This window comes from Primulina tabacum, chromosome 18, assembly GCF_025594145.1.
Source record: "Primulina tabacum isolate GXHZ01 chromosome 18, ASM2559414v2, whole genome shotgun sequence".
Classification (NCBI taxonomy): Eukaryota; Viridiplantae; Streptophyta; class Magnoliopsida; order Lamiales; family Gesneriaceae; genus Primulina; species Primulina tabacum.
The window spans coordinates 32590934-32614959 of NC_134567.1; the positions used below are offsets into that span (position 1 = coordinate 32590934).

Consider the following 24026-nt stretch of genomic DNA (forward strand, 5'->3'; position numbering starts at 1 on the left):
GGTACCAGCTCGTCCCACAATGGAAATCAACATGCCATCATATACTTTTAATCTAAGACCTTTTCCAAAAATAGGAATCCATCGAAACAATTATGTTCTTGGTGCGACCAAGGACCTGGAGCGAAACAGCATTGAAGCTGCATGTGCATATGAACTCACCGAAATTTGTTCCCAAACCTTTTGGTTTGGTTTGGTTCGGTTTGGTTTTGATTTTTAAAACAATTGAGACCGTGATCGGCTGAAAGCTAATCCAAACCATCAGTTTGATTTGGTATTTCGGCGTAGTTCGGTTACTTCTGCCCCTTATAATGACTAGTAAAATCTACTGCAGTATAAGAAAATACATTATTGCACAAGATAGCATTAAAAGCTTACAACATCAAGATCAGTGCTTACTGCAAACTAATCTGTGATTTTTAAGGGTTCCAAACTGACCAAAATTCAATCAGCAATCATCAAAGAATTAGAAACAAACATTATATGAGAAGTCTTGACCAGCCACATGCACACACTATTCATGAGTGCGGTTTGCCAACCTGGTGCTTGACTTGTAATACGCCAGCGGGACAGAATGCACTACTAAGGCACAATAAGAGAAAATAGCAAAAGTTCCAAGTTTCAATCATGCTATTAATGGGATGATGGAACGCTTGATATCTTTGTCTTGATAATTAGGTAACCTGGTGCTTGACTTGTACTATGCCACCTCCTCATGGCGTCTTTAAAGACGATGTAGATGCAGTGTGAGTATGGCGTGTAGAGACAATAATGAACATGTTTGATTTTCCATTGCCCAGTGCTTCTTTGGCTGTTTCTCACCTCGCTCGGCAGAATAGGTGGTCCAGAAAAGGACCCAACAAAAATAGCGATGCAGCTTGAGCAGGTGCGATGATCCCGTGCAAGACGCTACATTGAGATCATCCCAAAACCAAATAAGACATGTATCCAAATTGGCAGGATTTTGAGCTTTTTTCTGATTTAAATAACATTTTGTTCAGTCAATAAATCAACTAAAAAAAGTCGGGATTCAATTCTAATTTGATTTTCTTGCAATAAGTATATATTTATATTTTTTAAATACTTACCGCTTTGATATTACGAGTCCATTCTTAAATTAAGACAAAAATTTGGTGTATATCATTACATACAATTTATTTTGAATGTTTTATTATATTTTTTAAATTTACAAAAACTCATGTAAGATGGTCTCGCGAGTCAATTTTGTAAGACAAATATTCTATTTAGGCTAAACATGAAAAAATATTATTTTTTCTGCAAAAATATATTACTTTTATTGTAAATATAGACATGGTTGACTCATCTCACGAATAATCGAGAGAATATTTCCTGTAAGGAAATGAACATATTGCAAAAGCATGAAATAAATAATACTTTCTGGTAAGAGTATAAAATTAAAATGTCATTAAGAAAGGAAAATAAAAAATAAGAACTGCATTCTATTAATAAAAGACGAGAGTAAATCAGGGCACTCAAAATCCTTTGGACCAGTCTAATAAGCAAATATACAACCCATCTAAAGCATAAATGAGTGTGCTACGAAACTAGGTCATACAGATCGAGTATAACTTCCTACATGTTGCAGTGTACAATGACCTGACTACAACAAATATAACATGACATTATAAATTACGGGTTGCTAACGGGCCGCTGGACATTGTTGATGTAATAAATATGACATAACATTTAAAATTATTAACGAATTGCTAGCGGAACACTGGACATTATTGATGTAGTTGATGATATTTAGCATTTCCAAGAAAAAAATTAATACAGAAAAAGTGCAATCTTTTATATATATATATACCATGTACTAAATTTTAAATAAAAAAGATTATATATATATATATATATATATGACATTTAATAATAATAATGAATATAAGCTTCATCTATGGAACTTTTTACAAAACATAAAAGAATTTAACAAAGATATACTAAAGAAATTAAACAATAGAGGATTTTACCGAGTTCCATCTCAGAAACATAAATTCATAAAAAAAATCACCCGTAAACGCCTTAAACGTCAGCTCTCGGCTAAACAGGCTGAAGAGCTACAACATGAATTTATTATTTTCAGGTTAAACTCGAACCTTGTGTTTACCATTTCCTAGTTCATCTCTTACCTTGTGTTTTAACCAAAACCCTTATATTATATCAAATTCCAATATAGAGAAAGAGATGGTAGAGGAAAACCTCATAATATTATTGTTCAACATGGAAAATAGAGGCTTATAAATCAAAATATTTCTAGTTCATCGGCCAGTAATACTGAGCAAAATGATTCATTATACAATGAATTTTAAGAATTCTTGAAATGGAAACATAATACAGAATATTCTCAGTCTCAAGCATCAAATACTAATATCATCAAAGATGATGAATGTGATTCAGCTCTATATATAGAGACTAAATATCGAGATTTAATTCTTCATATAGAATAAAAAGATATCCAATGGGAAAAAACTCCATGGACTATCATGGAAATATATATAACCAATACATCATATATATATGGTTCATATAAACAAAGATGATTTTATCAAAATCTTCTATTATCAACGAAAAGTGTTGAAATAACTCACTTTTTTACAATAATACTCAACAAAAAGGAAGTTATAACTTCTCAAAATTTATTATAAAAAAGATTATATCTATTGAAGAATAAGATATATCTCTATTAGTAAAAAAAGAGTTTTATTCCAAAAATTATCAAATGAATTTTAAATTTAATTTTTGAGATTATATTGAGAGTTTTAATAAAACTCTATTTTATGAAAACGAAAATATATGATTTTTAAAAATTTGTGAAAATGTTTTCCATTACCTAGTTCCTAATTGGTTTTTAACATGGTGGAAAATATTTAGTCTATTAGCAAAAAATTTGCCAGAGGTTTTCATAAAACCAATGAATAATTGGTTAAATTTTTCTCCAAGTATGAAAAATATCATTTTCATAACATTGTATTGAGGGAAAGAATTTATGTAAATTATTTATGGAATTTGGTATCCCATTAATATGGAAATGACAACCTGAATTTGGTTATACTGATGAAGGCATTCCTTGCTTATGGCGGGTTAGTTCCACAAAATTTTGGGACAAATTGTTAAGGGATGACCTTGACATAGGAAAACCCAGTGGCTTCGAAACTCTTCAACATATGGAAGAAAAAATTTCTTTATATCAGAAAGATTTTAATAAACAACAAGAAAAAAGACAAGATTTGATGATTCTGTTCAAGATTCTTACTCAGAAATATTCTGATATATATTCCAAAGAGTAAATGATAGAAGTATTTATTGAAGAGATGAAGAAAGATATTTATAAGAATATTGGATATTCGGATTTCAAATCGGATAAATCTATGGCTTCTAAATCAAGCGAAAATCAACTCATCCATTTAATGCAAATGCATGATACTCAAAATCTCTCATATTAGTGATATATTTGAAAATTTAAAAAATTCAATAAAAGACAATATTAAATATTATTAGAATATTCATCTTTAATACTGACAAAGTTAGTGGAATATCACTATAAACTTTTGAATTTGGTAACCATGTTACTATTTGCTTTTACAAAGCATTGTATTATTTATATTTTTGGTTGTAATCTGGGGTTCCATGTCCGATTCTTTCTTCTATAAATAGGTTTTTTGTGTTTTTAAAAGGACAAGGTCGAGTTTTCTCCCCCTCTATTCCCTCTATGTAAACAACCCTTCTTACGAATTTAAATAATAAAGTTTCGAATTCTGAATACAACTTTGTAAGTTTACTTTAATTGTTTATTTTTATGTTTTTATTTACTGTTATAATTTTTATATTTCATATATTAGCCTAAATGACATGCTAAAATATTCGTGCTAAATCATTACTTTATTTTGACATGATCTATATTTATTTGTAACTTGAATTAAAATTGAGATAATAAAAGATTTATTTGATTTTTGGAATTTGATGTAATATAAGAGTTTTTGGTTAAAACATAAGGTAAGAGATGAACTAAGAAATAGGTAAACGCAAGGTTCGCGTTGGAACATTTAATGTTCGCAATCCTGATTTTTATGTTAACAAAACTTGTTATTGTGTTTCTGACGTATTTACTTAAGTATGAAGTTATTAACACAAGAATGAAATTGAAATTGAGTTTAGCCAAACTGAATTTCTGGCGAGTTTCGGTGTGTTGACGATATCTCTCAACTGGATGATTCAAATGACAATCCATTAACTTGAACGATCAGAAAACTCAATTTGGAACAAGTCGTATTTCATATCATTTGGGCAAAACCGAATAGTATCTAAGTCAAACTAGTTGCTGAATAACCAAACTGATTGCACGAAAACACCAATCAGTTGGGTATGAGCAGTTGCGATATTTTGGCCATATCTCTGAGCTCGATTATTTAAATGAAAAGATTCAGTATGCGTTGGAAAGATAAGACGATGATCTACAAATCATTTTCAGAATTAAAAGTCTGAATCGAAGCTTAAGATACTAATAAATGGCGACGAAGCTACTAGTTCTGTACAACACACCAGTTGAGCTGCGGTTGAGATGCTGACCAGATTGAACAGCTGACCAGTTTGAACCGCTGATCATTTTTCAACCACTGACAATTTCAACCGCTGACCATTTCAACCGTTGATCAATTTTCAACCGCTGACCAGTTTGAACCATTGACCAACTAGTTTAAGATCTGGAAAATATCCAGCAAGGCAAATTTGACATTTGCAATTTCAGAAAAAGTATAGAAACTTTCAAACGGTCATATTCTTGTGTCTAACGTATATATCATTGTTAGGGCCTTTAAATATAACATCTTGAATATCAAAAAAATTCAAAGCATGGGCAGTTAGCATGAAGAAATCTGCTAGTTGAGAGCACAAACCCTTGTGTGAGGATACATTTGAGATGTACATTTTAAAGGATAAATTTCTCACACACAATCACTCACACATATATAAAAAAGAGTTGAACTTGTCCTAAGTTGAAATGAGTTTGTACAAGGTGTTGTATAAATCAAAGTCTTCTAGTGGATCCTTCCCAAGGAAAAGAAAGGGTAACGTAGGAGTTGTTTATATCCGAACATCTATAAACAAAGTTGTGTCTATTTATTTATTGCATTTACTTATCATTTCCATTGTTTTTAAAGATGTATTTTTGAAGCATTTTATGTGTTCTTCAAATACCAAAATATTGCGTACAAAGTATTGATAAAATATTTCAACCAAAATATTTTTACTCATTCAACTTGCATATATTTTTAAATGCTTTACAAAATGTTTAATTGGTTTCTACATTTTGAGTGTCTTCCACTTGGTTTGAAAACCAAACTCGATTTAAGTCATCGATGTTCAATATTTCAAGAATCGATCTATCGTAGCTCAACAACAATCCCCCTAATTGATCCTGTCAGTTCGATTTTAACCAGGAAATAATAAATTCATATTGTAGCCCTTCATCCTGCTTAGCCGAGAGATGATGTTTAAGGCGTTTATGGGTTATTTTTCATGAATTTATGTTTCTGAGGTGGACCTCGGTAAAATCATATGTTGTTTAATTTCTTTGGTATCTCTTTGTTAAATCATTTTATGTTTTGTAAAAAGTTCCATAGATGAACCTTATATTCATTATTATTCTAAAATTTAAATGCCTCATTTTCTTAGCTCAGTTTTGTTGAATATGATATATCGGCTGGAAACCTTGCGTAGTTGTATGTCTTTAGGCTATATATTTTTAAGAACATACTCGATAGGTCTAACAATGCCACATATCATAATCAATTTAATTCCAAGTCCTAGATGGTATCAGAGTCATGTAAATAGTTTTGGTTTATAATTTAGCACTTTTATTCAATGAATATTTTTACCATGAAAGAAACTATTCAAAACAGTTTAAACGAAGAATATGATTTATCTGACAATTTAGAATTATTAAATAAATGGACTATACCTAAAATAGAACCTAAAATTGTCTATAAATTAGGAACCTTTGGAAGAAATGGTTTCAAACAAGTAGTTAAAAATACAGAATCATTAGTACCTTTACATAATAAAGAGATGGTTATTAAATTGTTACATAATAAAGACATCTCACCTTATAGGAAAAATTATATATTTATTCATATAGACTTAATTCAAATTGCTTTTAGACCTTTAACTTTAGAAAGTTTACCAGAAAGCTTTATAGCAGCTTTAAGATATTGTAGAAATTTAAATTGGAAACAATATCTTATGAAAATAATTCAATTTAGTCTGACTCGTGGCCTAGTATATTTTGATTTTTATCCTAATTTATCTTTATCTTTGTCTGATATAAATATATTAGACTCTTTAACATTAAATGTTAAAACTAGTGGTTATACTTATACTCCTGAAATAGAAGTCATATGTATCTTTTATCGTATTCGTTATAAACCATTTTTACACTGAATCCTATGAGTAAAAGAATACATAAAAAAATTAAATGAAACGATTCTTATAGAAACTAATTTCAATAGATCTAATATTACAACTCGTAGATCTATAAAATGGGAAAAAATTGAATTTCCCGAAAACTGGATAATTGAACAAGTTGTTCCTAGAAATCCTATAATAATAGAGATTTATAACAAGTAATACAAACTAATGAAGGATATGTTCAAATACAGTTCAATAATGAACAAATGAGATTATTATCATATTTTGTTTATGAAATGTCTGCTTATTCGTTTTCTTAAAAAGTACTAGAAATTATTTTTTTTAAAACTCTCACATTTTCGGTCATTGCATATACATATACATAAAAATACTTTTGCACTATTTTAAAATAAAACATCCAACTAGTACTTGAAAATCCAAAGGGAATAGTCAAACATGAAATCGTAAAGTGTTTTACCAAACCTAAAAAGCAATAAATGTTGAAAAGTATAGTCCATACTAAACCTCTCAAAAATCTCTCAAAAGCATAAATAAACTGTCGTGAAAATCTTTAACGTAAAATCATAAACATAAATGCGGAAAATAAAAGCGCTGGTCCTCTGGTTACGTGCACCGACAGTCCAGCAAAGTCACCTTCAAGACCTCCAATGTCATAATTATTAATATCACCTGCATCATACACACCTAGTGAGTCTAAAGACTCAACATATCATATCCTTGATAACAAGTAATACGTAATACAGTTCACATACAACAGTGAAAAGTACTTGTACTTAAAATATCATTTTCATAATAATGCATAAACTTTAAACTTTAAACATTTTCATAAACATAATCATATCCATATCCATATTCGTATCCATATTCATATTCATATTCATGTTCGTGTTTTTTAAATTTAGATCGTGATTGTGACTCGTATTCATAATCGTATTGGGTGATGGATCCATCTACATAAAACCACAGTACTGGGCGGCGGGGGACACCAGCAACACTCTCACGCCCTGGCCAACGTATTAACATATTCGTAATCGTATTCGTATTCGTATCCGTATCCGTATCCAAGGAAACACGATCGTCGGGCTCCTACTGGGATCATAACCCTCACGATATTTCCAACATATCACATATTTAGTCACAATCCTTTCACATCTTTCAATATATCGTATTTCCATCACTTAATAAAAACATGCATATAATATCGTTTTTTTGTTTTAAAACCAAGCATGCAACATATCTTTTAAATGTCCAATTTAAACATTAATAATTCATGAACATTTAAAAAACTCATATTTCAACATATAAAAATTCCTAAACATGAGAAATAATCATATTAGCATATAAAACAGCAATTAGAGCACTGCCATGATGTTTACTAATTTTTCGATGTAAAAAGACTGTTTTACCCCTGGACGTGACATTTATCGTTTTTGACTTTTTCTTAATTTATTTGACTCTAACATGTCCCAAATAATTATTAAGCTTAAATTAAAATTCCCAAAATTTTATTTAGCTTAAAAACTAGGCTTTTTAATTAATTCGTAATTAGACGTTTTGAAGGCGTTTTAATTCCGAAAAATCCCAAACTTTAATATAAAGTTCCTAAATTCAAAATTTAGTCTTTTTATATTATTTTAGCCCTCATGAACCACGACTCAACCCCCATGAGATGTTTTTCAATTTATTTAAGTTTAGAAACCCTAATATGACCTATAAACTTCGACCCCGAGCCATCTTTCGATTTTCTCGAGCCGCCCTCGAACCATATTGATCCAAACTCTGACCAACTCATTAGAGCACCCTACTGGACCCTTGGATCCCTTAGAAACCTCCCCAATTCAAAAATCGAAGCCCCAACCCCATGCATGGCTGAGAACCCTCATAGTGTTAGGACTCTTTGTTCTAGTTTCCAGGACCCTACCAGCGAGCCCAAACCCTGAACCAACCTGTTGTGCACTCACTTAGGGCCCTTAGGACGCACTCTAGCCTAGCCTTCGAACCCCAGGCCAAGCCCCACACCCCTGCGCAAGCGCTGAACCCTGCGCGCAACTCCCATACCTCTCGGGTAGGAGTCCTTGTTAGCAAGGAATCCTCCCAGCCCACTTAGCTCGAGTCCTAGCATGGCTAGGACTCTATCCTGGACTCACCTACGGACATGGCTAGCCCCTGGTCCCAGCCGAACCAAGCCCAGCCCTCAACACACCCAAAACTGTGAGCCAAGAAGCACACCAGTCCGAGTATAATTCCAGTTTGATTGTACCATGCTTTATGACGTTTTTATTGTGTTCGTGGACTCTATATTTTTTGTAGAACCATGCTTATTCATAACATATATCATGGCAGTCCTTAAACCATACAAAAACTTGATTTGGGAATCAAAAACTTTGCTTGAAATTTCATGAGACACACAAAAACGAAAATACAGAAAGTGTCACTTGTTTTCCATATTTTTTTCATGCATAAAAACATATTATGGTGTGATGATGAGTAAAAGGAGAATATGGCGTGCCTTTGCGTTTTAAACGTACGATTATTCGTTGACGATTGACGAAGAACAGAGCAAGACCTTGGCTTGAACTTCTACCTTGAGTTATCCTCGATTTTTCTCCCAAATTCTTGTGTGTGTGTGTTCGTGTATTTGGTGGGGTTTTTGGGAGAGAATTTTAGAAGAGAGACGTGTAGAAAGTGTAGGGTTTAGGGAGGGTTTACATAATATATAGTTAAATAATTTACTAACAAGGCTTTAGGCATATTAGGCATAATTTAGGCCCATTAAAAGCTTAATTAGAATTTAATTAAAATATTTCAACTAGCCTTGTTTAAATAAGTTTGTGAATTTATTAGCCGAGTTGCCAAAAAGTTCGTGTTTTTGTTGAAAAACCAATATCGATAAAATTTACGTCCCGGCGTATAAAATTACCTCAAAACCCCTTATTTTCAAAAAACATGAAAAACCATCAACCATATTTTAAACAATTAAAAATAATTATTTAATAAAAATATTATAGGTTTTTCCGTCCTCGGTCTTCGTTCTTCGATCGCAACTCGAATAACATTTAAAATACATTTTAATACAACCATGTAGAAAAATATAATTTAAACATGTCAATATGAACAACATAATTAATTAATGCAATTAAAACAATTAATTGAAATACAAAAGAATTTAATAATTTGTATGCATGTGGTTCGCGTGGACCTTAGAATTTTCGGGGCATTACAGTTTATGCTATATCAAGATCTAATCATTCTTTTATTTCACTTTTACATTATATGGTGGATATTCCACAAACTTCTAGAACTTCTACTTCTCAAATTAGAGAAGAAAATTGAATCTTCTATAAAAGATACAGTAGAATATTTAATCATAAATAAAAATAATATTATTCATTAAAGTAATTTTCAAAAAGTTAGAGAAACTGCAACAGCTTCAGAAATAAATTTTACTATTTAATAGATACAAAATTAAAAATTGATTTTATTAAAGGATTTCGTGCTAGAGCGATGATCAATACAAAATTTTATCAACCCAAATGAGTATCTTTCAGAGAATGGTATTTTAAAAGTTTCTGTAAACAAGAGTTTGAACATATTGTTACAAAATTTTACAAGTTCTGCGAAAGTCAAAATAAATTAATACAGTTTGTTCTTCGGTTTTTTAAAACATTTATTATAGATTACATTTCTTTCTTGAAAGAAATTATAAACTTTCTTCTGGACAGATTCAAAAATCTGTTTATTCTCCGCGTCAATCTTTTATTATAGAAAATAATAATAAAATTTTAAATTTTACTGCTTTTTCAAATTTATTTGATAATGATATGTTACAGATATCTATTAAACATATTAATCAGATACTTGAAAAATAGAATTACACAAATATGTATCTTACTATAATAGGAGAAGAAATTATTTCTCCCAAAATCGCATAGATAAAATTACTATAGGAATCAATCATATTAAACCTGATATTTATATACAAAATAATTAAATAAGAAACTAATATTGTTTCTATTGCGTCAACTTCTATACAATCCCCTCCAGAAATAAAATATTTTAAATTTGAATCTTTTGTTTCTGATATAAAAAATTATTAGAAGAAAATTTTAAACATCTTAATTTAAATACTCTTAATGAAGAGTCTGAAAATATTAAAAATTCTTCTGATGAAGATATTAATAAAATAAAATGGGCAGATAAACCTACTCAAACCAAATATTATTATGATAGACATACCCCTATGGATGTTTTTTTGAAGAACAAGAATACATTTTTTCGAATAACTATAATGAGAAAAGTATTTATGAATGGAATATTGATGGTTTTAGCGACAAGCAAATTTATAATACTGCTCATAGAATATTTATGTATAGTACTATGTCTAAAACTTCAGGCAATCATGATTAGAATATTGCTAGAATGGTTATAGCAGGTTTTACTGGTCAACTTAAAGGTTGGTGAGATAATTATTTAAATTAATATCATAAAGATGATATTTTATACAAAAATAAAACTGAGAATAATATTCATATAGAGAATGCAGTTTATTCTCTTATAATGAAAATGATTGAATATTTTACTGGTAGATTCACAGATAATGGTGAACAAATTCTTACTTTATTAAGTAATCTAAAATGCAAAACGCTTACAGATTTTAGATGGTATAAAGATATTTTTTTATCTTGTATAAATGATATATCAGACTGTAATAATATTTTTTGGAAACCTAAATTTATAGATGATTTACCTTTTTTTTACTGAAATAATTAGAAAAGTATTAAGAAAAGATGACATATACATTCTATATGAAAATTATACTTATGGTAAGTTAATAAGTACTTCCATTCAAGAGGGTTTAGATATCTGTAATGAATTAAAATTAAATAATCAAATAAAAAGACATAATTTACTTGAGAAAAAAATTAGGTAAATTTTGTGATCAATTTGGTATGGATTAACGATAAAAAAGATAAACTTTATAGAAAGAAAAGACATTTGTCTGATAGCCACAAAAGATAGAAAAAAGAAAAGAAAAAAAAAAGCCGTGAATCACGAAAGCAGAAAAATATAAAATAAATTTATTATTTGTAGAAAATGTAAAAAACCTGGACATTATGCCAATCAATTTTGTGCTCAAACAAAAATTAATAAATTAGATATTGATGAGAATCTAAAAGAAACATTATTCAAAATAATAATGGATTCAAATAAGAATTCTGATTATAGCAGTGAATCTGAAAATATTTCAGAATTATATGATTCAGAAGAAATTACATATAATAATTCAATTATCTCATATTAAGAAAAATGTGATAATTGTGTACAAGAAAAATCTTGTATAAATCATTTAAGTAATAATGATGATAAAAATGATGATTTTTATAAACTTATGTCTCAATTTCAGGACCTTAATATTAATATTTTAATTAATATTAATATTTTAGAATTTCTTAAAATAATTAAGAATCCAATTTTAAAATCTACGGTCATAGATCAAATGGAGAATAATGTGTCAACCAGTAGCAATAATATTTTGTTAAACAAGAACGAGCTTATTCTATGAAAGAAGTAAAAAATCTTTTAAAGAAAAAAATATAGTAACCAAAGTCCAGTTACTATACAAGATTTAATTAAAGAGATTAGTAATCTTAAAGAACAAATAAAAGTTTTACAACAGAATAACAATAATTTAAATTATTGTATTTCAGTTATTGAAAATAATAAGAAGATTTAGTATCTGAAGGTTTTGATAATCTTCAAGATATTTCATTTCATGATCTAAATAAAAAAACATTTATCTGTTTTAAGTATGATTATATCTCAGAAATGGTATACTAATATTACTCTATTAACCGATAATTCTTATAAGAAAATTTTTATTGTTATGATTGATAATGATGCAGATTTAAATGTTATACAAAAAGGATTATTACTTCCTACAAATTATTTTTATAAAATCACTCATTCTCTTTCTCATGGTAGAGGAGAACCTTTAGAAATAAATTATAAATTACCAAAAGTATATATTTCTAAAGATAAAAACTGTATTCTAACCAGTTTTTTTGCTAGCAAAGATATTTCTAGTCAATTTATTCTTGGGCTTCTTTTTATTTATTAAATTTATCCTTTAACTTATGTTGATGAAACAAGTATTATAGAAACCTATCAAGGTAATCATATCTTTTTCAGCTTATAACTAAACATGTTTATAGAATCCTAAATGAATTACAAGAAAAGATTCATATAAAAACTTTTAAAATCAGTTCTTTAAAAGAAGAAATAAAACGTTTAAGTGTAGATGATAAATTACAAAATCCTAAATTACAGAAAAATATTAAATTCATTTATAATAAATTTTCATTAGAAATATGTAATGATCTTCCAAATGTTTTTAGGAATCGTAAGAAGCATATTATTTTTTTTCCATATGAAGAGAATTTTGAGGAAAAAAAACATTCATACAACGCTCGTCCTTGTCAAATGAATTCTGAATATTTAAAATTATATAAAAATGAAATTCATTCTTTATTAGAAAAATTTTTAATAACACCTTGTCAATCTCCTTGATCATGTACTGCATTCTATGTTAATTAACAATTTGAGCAGCAAGAGGAGTTCCTCGTTTAGTAATAAATTATAAACATTTTAATAATGTTATAAAATAGATTAGGCATCATATTCCTAATAAAAAAAGATTTATTAATAGACTTTTCAGTTTTATTTTATTTTCCAAATTCAATTTTAAATCAGGATTTTGTCATATTCAAATGAAAGAATCCGATAGATATATAAATGCTTTTAATGTTCTAATAAGACATTATGAATGAACATTAATGTCATTTGGTTTAAAAAATGCTCATTCACAATTTCAACAAATTATAAATGATATTTTTTATTCTTATAGAAATTTTATAATTGTTTATATAGATGATATTTTAGTATTCTCAAATGATATTGAAACACATTTTAAACACTTAGATATGTTTAAAAATATTGTTATTCAAAATGTCCTTATTATATCAAAATCCAAAATGATTTTGTTTCAAACTAATATTAGATTTCTTGGTCATATGATTGAAAAAAGAAAAATTATTCCTATTCAAAGAAGCATTGAATTTGGTTCAAAATTTTCTGATATTATAACTGATAAAACATAGTTACAAAGATTTTTAGGAAGTTTAAATTATATTTATCTTTATATTAAGAAATCTTATTGATGATTCAGTTATCTTATATGATAGATTGAAGAAAAATCATGTACATTGGTCAAATAAACATACCGAAGCTGTTTAAAATATTAAATAAAAAGTTAAAAATCTTCATTGTCTTATGCTTGCAAATCCCCAATGAGATAAAATTGTTGAAACTGATGCTTCTGATATAAGTTTTGGAGGAATTTTAAAACAAACAGATTCCAAAACAAAGCAAGAATTTATCATTAGATTTTATTCTGGGAAATGGAATAATGCCTAGAAAAATTACTCTACAGTAGCAAAAGAAATCTTAGCTATTGTTATATGTATTTTAAAATTTCAAGATGATTTATATAATCATAAGTTTATTATAAAAACTGATTGCAAATCTGCAAAATTTATGTTTATGAAAGATTTTAAACATGATGTTTCTAAGCAAATGTTTGCAAGATGGCAGACTCATTTACCTCCTTTTGATTTTGATATTATTTATAAGAAAAGTGAAGATAATCACTTACCAGATTTCTTGATCCAATAATATTTATCTTAATGATCTTATTTATAGATATGAATTCTCGAGGAAGAGGAGATTCCTCTTACAGAGAAAGAGTTAGTAGGGAAAAACCTCTTAATATTATTGTTAACATGGAAAACAGATGCTTATAATCCAAAATATTTCTTAGTTTATCAGCCAGTAATACTAAGCAAAATGATTCATTATACAATGAATTTCAAGAATTCTTGAAACAGAAACAAAGACATAATACAGATTCTATCTAATCGCAACCTAAGAGACAAATAATAAGTGCTAATAATATAATTTTCCTAATATGATTAGAATAGCTGGTCATGCATGCATGTGTCATATGTCACATTAATAATATAAGAGAGAGTTTAAACGATTAATTAGTTTAATAATATATGTCCTACTTTGTTCTCACTACAAAATGCATTGCACAATGAATGAAACTTCATACATGATACATATATAGAGTACAACTTTTTTTCGATACACGCATTATTAATTTGGACGTTGTTTTCATTTTCATAAACCGGCATAATCGAAAGGGTGATAAGGAGAGAAAAATTCCGGAAAAAACCACTTCTTCCTCTTAGGATTGGCTCCTATATCCATAGATATCTCGTCATTGCAGTGTATCGGCAGCAGCACACCAGCACACTCCCTTCTGTAGTTGTTTCCACCGTAGCGTCGCCCATTTTTTTCCCATTTATTCACGTTATCCTCCATTTTTTGAATGGACGGCAACCTGAATTTACCGTCAAGAAAATGTGCGATCCATTTGCTTCGCATCTCGAACGAAAATATAGTAGCCGGGCTCTCTGAGTATCCCACTATTGCTAACTGTGGAATTCTTGGATGAATGCATTCCCTGTGTATTTATACATACAAGATTTGATAAGAAAAAAAGAAACTACAAAATTCGTCTCTTGTTTTGTCTTTTGTCGTAGTCAAAATTTGATTAAAGTCTAGTATGTATGACTTTTAGTCATTTTTCTGGTGTCCAGATGTGAAGACATTAATTGTTGACATGACTTGGAATGTTGGTGATATATGAAATGTCATGTCAACGTCATTGGTGACTAAAATTGAATTTTTTTCCAATTTACAGTAATAAAATAAAAACATGACTGGATTTATAAATTTTCCCAAGTTAATGCACTTATGTGAGACAATCTCGGTATATTACCTGTAGAAGGGAGCTAGGGTTCCCCTAATGAATTTCTTGAATTCAGTGGAGCTGAAAATATTTAAGAGTTTCTCATCTCCTTTGTATCCTGTTCCCAGAATAACGATATCCGTCTCCAGAGGATCGGATTCGTTTTCTAGGATGAACCCGTTTTCGCAGAAGCAAAAAGTAGGTGATTTCTTTAAAACAAGACTTCGTTCATTTACCCTGTTGTAGAAGCTTTCAGGCAACATGGTGAACATACAGGAATATATCTGTGAGAGGAAAGTGTGGTCTGGGACCATATCGTATTTCTTCAATGGATATATCCACTTGAGGTAGCATTCAACCAGTATGGAGAATATCCGACGCTGAAACCATGCATGTTTTGTGTGAATTACAATCTTAGTTAGAAATTGAAACTTTGTCTTTTTGTTTTTCGATCGAGTTTGTGTCAGATATAAATTACTTTGTCTCCTCATCGTAATTAATTAGTTAAATAGTTCATGTGTATGATAATGCCAGGAATTAATTACCAAAGGCGAAAGCACAAGTGCTAGAAAGCAGATGACAAGTCCTTCATCGGGCTTATGGATCATAAGCTCAGAAAATCGGGTTAGATTTCTGAAGATGAATCTAACCAGCATCTCAGTACCTGGCCACTGTACCCTCCTGAAAAGTAATGTGCATGGATACGTGGCCCCTGAAAAAATACATATACAGAAAAAATATTTAACATTTGGAGTAGGATAATATTGGGTATAATAAGAGAACTTTATAATTAATCCAGTGGCACCATTCGTTTTAGCAATTTGTGTTGCAATATCTAATGCTGATTTCCTGGAACCAACAACAGTAACTCTCTTGCCTTCCACCAACTTTGCTGCTTCTATTTTGTCCATTGCTGCGTAATCCATTGAGTGCAGAACTAGTCCCTTAAATCCCGCCACCCCTTTGCTTATCGGAATGTCCGGGATGTTCGGAAGACCACTAAACAGTCCAATGCAAAGGATCACAAAATCCACTTGATACACCTTTTAAGTTAATTCATTCATCAGAAACATTTATTAATATTGATATTAATTATCGAGAAAAAGGGGATAAAAAACATGATTGCTATTACCTTATATGGATCCATAGGATGCATGGAATCCTCCACCGTGACATTCCATTTTCCTTTAGGCGAAAATGCCTCGCCGGTTCCACCCCACATACTCCAACAACGGTACATCTTCTCATCAGCAGATGATAAAATATAGTCAATGCTGATGACTTTAGAGTTGAATTTGATTTGTGGGATAATATTAAAATGAAGGGCATAAGATTGAAGGTAGTCCATCACTTGGTTGTAATCAGGGAACATGTCGGCTACGGAATTGGGCCATGGAAAATCTGAAAACTGAAAGTGATCTTTGGGACATTGTAGTTTAGTTGATTCTACTGTTCTGGACCAAACTCCTCCGATACAGTCTCCTGCTTCGAACACTATTGGATTAAAGCCCTTTTCCAGGGTATGTTTACAGGCAAGCAGCCCGCTGATTCCAGCACCAATAATGGCTATTTGTTTCTCTTTCATTGCGGGTTGGAATGTTATTGAAGAATCCATTGTACAATAAACTTGGCTTTCGATATAATTACGTACTGTGCATGTGATATTAATTGGATTATATAGTTAGCTAGGTATTGGAATTTTATAGCTATCTTGCACGGAGAAGAATAGTATTACGGGTCGACGGGCCAACAAGTTGATATTTATGAAGCTTTTCTAAATATAAAATATTTAGAAACCATTTGTTGACTGATCACGTAGGACAATTAATATTGTTGGTGTGGATAACCATCAACACTTGGAATATTAATTAATTGGATACACGCAGCTTGACTTTTTCAAATATATATACAAGTCAATCAACCGGTGAATCATATATATCACTTCTAGCTAGAGTACTCTACTAGTTATTTGATTGCAGGGCCAGACCTTCTGTGAGGAATCATGGTCCGACCTTGGGAGCCCAAAATTTTTAATTAATTATATATATATATATATATATATATATATATAGATCTTGGTTACTCATAAAAATAAAGTTTAATATTAAATAAAAAGAATATCAAATTGAATATATTATGTTTATAATTGATCAAACTGTCATCAAGTTCTTTTTGAACAATTTAAACAATACCATTGGAGTTTTGGGTATTTCATGAGTTTGAAGAAGTTAAATAGTGTTTCTTTAATAGCTTGATTAAGTTATGTGTGGAGTTTCAACAATTTTCGAGTCATGATAGATGTTCAGACATTAATGATGATGGGTTATGTTCGAAGTTGATCATGAGATGCTATTTAATAAATGAAAAATGAGTAATATATATGTTACAGTGTCTGGTGAAACTAAATTGTTTATTCCTAAATACTTATATTGTCTGCAAGATTTTGTTAACAATATCAGTAACAATTGCATCAATAGAAAAAATCTTATTGAAGTTAATGTTAAAAAAACTTATCTTCGATCATAAATGTCACAAGATAGACTAAATGAACTATGTTTTCGATTGTCAAAAATTGGTTCGACAACAACATTATATATATTTGATGAATAGTTTCTCCTCTAAAATAGATAATCAAGTAATACTCTAGCTAGGAGTGATATACTCTGTGTGTGCGTGTGTGATGGTTTTATCTCCACAAGCTGGAATATCAGTTTCTATATTAGTTTCACAAATTAATTTCTTCTAAGTTAAATAAGATGAAATAAATCTTTTAATTTATTGTATGTTTTCTGTTTTATTTATGTTTATGATATAATCATTAATATGAGCATAACTTGAATGAAATAATAATAATAATAATAATAAAACCTAAGGAAAGAAGAAAAAAACAAAACGATATTCGTATATACGTATTCAATAAATTGTTAAATAAGACTGCAAATTGATCACCATCACATCCATGCATGGTGACTAGCTAACCAACATTAGCTTTCTTTCAAGTTGCGATATAAGAATATGGTTTTGACAATTGAAAAGCAGTTGGGGGTTCGAAGGTATTAATGTGTGTTTAAATCTCTCCCAAATAGAGATATAATTTTTAGTTGGGGAAGAAATTGTTGAATTAAATGTGCAACTTAATTGATTTTGTATGTGGGGCCGGGCATGGTCACGTGAACATATAAGCTTTTGACTTTCAGTTCCAACAAGTCAATACCTCGCTACTCATGCTTGGAATTCAAGGACAGATCTCAACAAATTAATTAACGTCAATATTAATTCACTCGTCTGGACCAATAAGAAATATAACTCAATCACTTGACTTCAATGGAAATAAATTCAAGGAGAAATTATAAATATGTCTGTGTCTTAATTACCAAGTAGTTTAGTCAAGATTATCTACAATATCAATGCAATTACTTACGTACGTTAAGACGATTTGTTCAAAAAGGTTTTACGCCCTTCGGAGTACAAAAAGACATTCATCCATTGGAACAACACAGTCTAGTTCATGTTATAAGTCGATCGGTCAGTCATAATTTTGGAAAACTACTATTTTAATTTGTACCAACTAACAAAATATGAATTGCAAGTGTAGTAGAGCCTACAACAACTTGTGTCATATGTTTGATACGGTGTCTTGGGTTCGACACCTAATTGTATCAACTTTGAAGATTGAAATAAACAAAAATAAATTTCAAGTGGTGGGACAGCGCCTAACGTGAATTAGTTCTTTATTTCTTTGTAGTTTCTTGCATTTGCCTTTTGCTCTAATTTATATAGCATTTCTGTCTAATATAATTGACTTCATTTTCGTTGTTTTGCAAGTAAACCTTATACATGAATGAAATTGTCAGACATATATATATATATTTGTTTTTTTAAGGGAAAAACATATCTTGAATTAATGCAGTAAGTCTCCAGATACGATATGGTTAAGTAAACTAGGGCCATCACCATCTAAACACTCCAAATTCAAAGATAGTAGAAAGGTTTTGCGAGCTAATAAGTGAGCCGCACCATTAGCAAGTCGTCTAGTGCGATTAATAGAGAAGAAAGGAGCAGACTCGAGTAAGGATCGAATCTCTAATGCCAAGGGAACCTTCAGGGCTAAGGTCCTCGGGATTTTGCACAGCCTTAACTGCTTCCATAGTCTGAAAATATAGAAACATTGACAAGACCAATCTTCTGGCAGAAATCCATACCACAGCAGATGGTGACAAGCTCCGCTCCTTTAACCGAGCCTGGGTTTCTGACAAAAGACGCCTTCGCACCACGAACGAATCCTTGTGCATCACGCACCACCATCCCGGCACTGAATCTGTTTCCATTAATATCAACTCCTGAATCCACGTCCAACCGTAGGTTAAAATCCAGTGGTGGCTTCAACAAGTGTTCTGTCGAAGGCAGCATGTCTTCCCCATGGACCTCACAAATCGAATTATGCTTGTGATAGTTTTCCAGACACGCCAACACCCAATACACATTGCCGTAGGGATGCAGTCCCTCGATGCACACCACAAGAAGATGCGAAATTTGGCGGGATTGGAAGTTTCCAAACCAATTTCCACCGAGTAAAATCAGGCTGTACCGATTGAGAGGACGGGGGAGCCCAACTTTTAGTTTACAAAAGATTAACCATCTTTAACCGAATACTTCCCATCCTTACTACCCATCCAAATCTCAAATCTTCGCTGCCTTTCTATTCAGTGGGATATCTAAAATTGCTTCAGCTTCATGGGGAGGGAAAGCCTGACGTACATCTTTCTCTTTCCATTTCCCATCCCCGAAATAAAGTGCTCCACTTTTGTGTTATTGTCATGGATCTGGTTCAAACAGCCCTTGTGATATGGTAACCCCGGAATCCAAGGGTCCGATCTCGCCAATATCTCATGCCCATTACCTACTCTCCTACACAACCCTTTCTTAATCAAAATACGGCTTCAAAGAAGAGATTGCCAGACATTAGAAAGATTAGATCTCCAAGCTGCCATCAAAATATCCAAAGATTTAAAATACCCGCCTTTCATTGTTCTCGCCATCAAGGAGTAGGAGAATTTATAATTCTTCACACTTGTTTGGCGAGTAAAGCCTTATTGAAAGCACTGAGGTTTCGAAAACCCAAGGCCCCCCTACACCTTTAGGTCTACATAATTTCCTCCATTTCAACCAATGCATTCTTTTGTAATATTATTGTGATTCCAACAAAAATTAGCAAAATATTTTTCTACTCTGACAAAGAGATGCTGGAATTTTGAAACAGGACATTGCATATGACGGGATCGCTTGAAAGACTGATTTTATAAGCACTTCACACCCACCCTTGGAAAAAATCTAGATGTTCAGCCCATAATTTTCTGCTAAACCCTTTCTTGCAAATAATCAAACTGCGTTCTTTTGTTTCTAAGGGAGAAAATAGGCAGCCCGAAGTAAAAATCATGCCCCTTAACCACCCCTATGGAAAGTGAATTTGCAATCTTCGATATCGTTTGGGTAGAGGTGCTAGGGCTGAAAGTTAGGGCAGACTTATCTAAATTCACCACCTTCCCTGATGCTCTCTCCTAGATCCTGATACACTGATGCACCTGCAGACAATCCTCTCTAGTCGCCCTGAAAAAGATTAAGCTATCATCCGCAAAAAACAAATTTGAGATAACAGTGCAAGAATTCGCCACTTTAATCCCCCTGATCAACCTTCTTTCCACCGCTTTAGAAAATATACTAGAAAGCCCTTGAGCACATGGAACAAATAAATATGGGGAAAGGGGATCTTCTTGCCTTAGTCCTCTTTTGGGATGAATTGTACCAAATATGGAGTCATTAACACGGGAAGAATACGACACTGTGGTAACAGATCTCATAATCAAATTTACCCAATCCGCTGTGAAGTCCAATTTCAGCATCATTGTCTTTAGAAAACGCCATTCGACTCTATAGTAGGCCTTACTCATATCTAGTTTAAGTGCCGCAAAACTGGACTCATTCTTGCGGTTGTTGCATATCCAATGCATGCATTCATAACCTACACATTTTCAAGAATTAATCTTCTAGGAATAAAATCACTTTGAAACGAATCAATAATCTGATCTAGAATAGGACTGAACCGATTAGCAATCATACGAGAAACAATTTTGTAGTATGTGTTACAAAGGCTAATAGGGCGAAAATCCTTCAAACACACCGGCTCTTAGCTTTAGGGATAAGAGTGATAAGACTCGCATTCCAATCTGTGATATCCCCTGCCCATTAAGAATTGATAGGACTGCCTCCGAAATATCCGTGCAAACCATTGGCCAGGCACTTTAGAAGGGTGCATATCGAACACTGCCCTTCTAACCTCATCTTCGTTAAAGGGTGCGCAAAGAATGTTATTCATGTGCTATCCCACCACTGGATCAGAGAAATCCAACACCATCGAGATATCCTATGGTAAAATATTAGATGAGGAGAAGAGAGAGGCAAAATGTTCACTAGTAATGCCTGCCATACCTTGAATTTCAGTACACCACTCAACATTCAAATTCATTAATCCCTTGATCAAGTTCGTTTTTCGTCGGGTTGAGGCAGTGGCATGAAAGAATTTTGAATAACGGTCCCCATGCTTCAACCAATTTACTCGAGATCTCTGATTCCAAAAAAATTCCTCCTGATATGAAAGCTTTTAAATTTTTCACTCCACCTCCGGTATACGAGAGAAGTTACTTTTTTTATTCCAGAAGAGTTCATGAGGCTGTCAAGCTCTAGGCGGGCTAAAATGAGATCTTCACCTTGTCATCAGTTGCACCACCAAGTAAACGAGTCCCCTTTGTGTTTCAAATCCCTTGCGCCACAATTCGCCAGACTATCCAAGAAGTCAGATAATTAAGAAACACCTCTAGGTATTCCTCCACTTTTTTCCGAGTCGAATAAGATTTCATTAAAGGCTCCTCCAACTACAATAATTTGAGTTCGGGAATACCAGCAAGCCTTTTAAGAAGTATCCAAGAATGGGTGTGTTGAGCTGCAATTGGATTTCCACAAAAACTAGTAAAACACCATGTCACCATCGCTTTGCACCATGAGTTACAATGCAATCTATATGGCCATAGGAAAATGATTGAATGTTCACCACTAAAGGACTGTGCCACATAAGTATAAGACCTCCACTTCTCCTTTGATTGTCCACCACAAATGTACCATCAAATTGGAACATACTGGACCACCCCCAACATTGGAAGGCGGAAAGTTTAGTTTCAAACATAAAAAGTAAAGATGGGTGTCTTGTGTCAATGAGATGCTGCATATCACAGATTGCATGTTGGTTCCCAAGCCCCCGTGCATTTCAAACCAAGCAACTCATAGTTCTCAGCGGGGCTATACCACAGCCGCCGCCGTTCCAATAACACCTTCCTCATCATACACCTGAAATGGTTTGGCTCGTTATGCTACTACGGAGTGATTATCTTGGTTAGATAATCCTCTCTTGCCATTATTTGAAGAGAGACCAATATCCGATTTTACCATCATGGCTCTTATCCCTTGCCAACCGCTATTATTTTTTCTTTTGTAAATTAGGATCTACCATCGTCCCAACTTCTAAATCATTGGCTTCCCCATGAATCAGCTCCATGGTAGAGGCTGAAGATTCTATCTCAGGATGGAGTCTATTAGCTTCGGAAAGGCAGTAGAAACCACCACATTTCATCCATCTCGCTGCTTCCTCGAGAAAACTTAGTGCCTACTGGATTCGGGGGTGATCTAGTCAATGCCTCCACGTCATTTAATCCATCCGCTTCATGAGAGGATACAGGAGGCGAATCATTGATATAAAGGCTTAGATTCTTCAAGGTACATGATTTCCAATCCCCAAACCCAGAGGGTGCTCTTAGCCAGTTATCCAGCTTGAATGTTATCTCCTCCCCTTCGTGCCAATCACATTCACGTTGCACGTGACCAAGTTTCCCACACTGGAAACAAAAATTTGGTAACCTTTCATATAGTAGAATGATACATACTTCCTCCGGAGAGTTATCTGGTTTAACCCAAACACTATGTTGCAGCGGTTTGGTGATATCCAAAGAGATCCTGATACAAGCATATCTACCAGTACATTTCCTATTTTCCCCTGTGTCTACCTCCAAAACCCTGACAATTTTCGCGCCAATAGTCCTCAAGATAGGTGCGTGCAAGAAGGCTACTGGTACGTTGTGGCATTGAACCCAAATGGGCATTTCATCAAATACCATGTCGACAGATTCTTGAAGACCCATCGCAATTTGGAAAACCAGCAGATCCTTGAAGAAATTCCAAGGACCATCCATTAAAGTATGACGTCGATCTGCTACAGAAGCGAAATCCAAGAGAAATAATTATTCCTCAGTTACCACGATCTTTACCTGTTTCTTTACCTGTAAATGCGTAGCATCTGAACCCTAGATGTTTAGAGGAAAACACCTTACCCATCAGGTAAGATTCCAACCGTTGTTTCCCTATTGATGTCATATCCTCCGACGTAATCACCGGTTCCCCCTGACATCCTGCTGATAACTTCAAAGGTTTAACCGCCGTAATATTTCTTCCCGACCCATTGCTAGGAAACTACCTGGATTAAGAACCAGGAGAAGAACCTATCCCTTGATAGGAGACCACCTCACATCGAACCTCAAAAAGAAACGAGAGAGAGTTCTGCAGCTCTCTGGCACAGAAATTGGTGACAACTACGTACATAATTCAGTCTCCA

The 24026-nt window shown here is 32.3% G+C and overlaps 1 protein-coding gene and 1 long non-coding RNA gene across 2 annotated transcripts; both read right to left on the reverse strand.

The window, feature by feature from the left end:
* Positions 1–14551: 14551 nt before the first annotated feature.
* Positions 14552–17045, reverse strand: LOC142532889 (putative flavin-containing monooxygenase 1). The gene is made up of 5 exons (XM_075639423.1): positions 16443–17045; positions 16116–16353; positions 15856–16022; positions 15341–15690; positions 14552–15022 (listed from the first exon to the last, which is right to left on the reverse strand). Exons 1-5 carry the CDS (start codon positions 16923–16925, stop codon positions 14677–14679), a joined length of 1584 nt encoding a protein of 527 aa, XP_075495538.1. The 5' UTR covers positions 16926–17045; the 3' UTR covers positions 14552–14676.
* Positions 17046–19232: 2187 nt separating this feature from the next.
* Positions 19233–24026, reverse strand: LOC142533369 (uncharacterized). Its single transcript, XR_012816735.1, has 2 exons — positions 21797–24026; positions 19233–21731 (listed from the first exon to the last, which is right to left on the reverse strand). It is a non-coding gene; the product is annotated as an uncharacterized LOC142533369 (long non-coding RNA).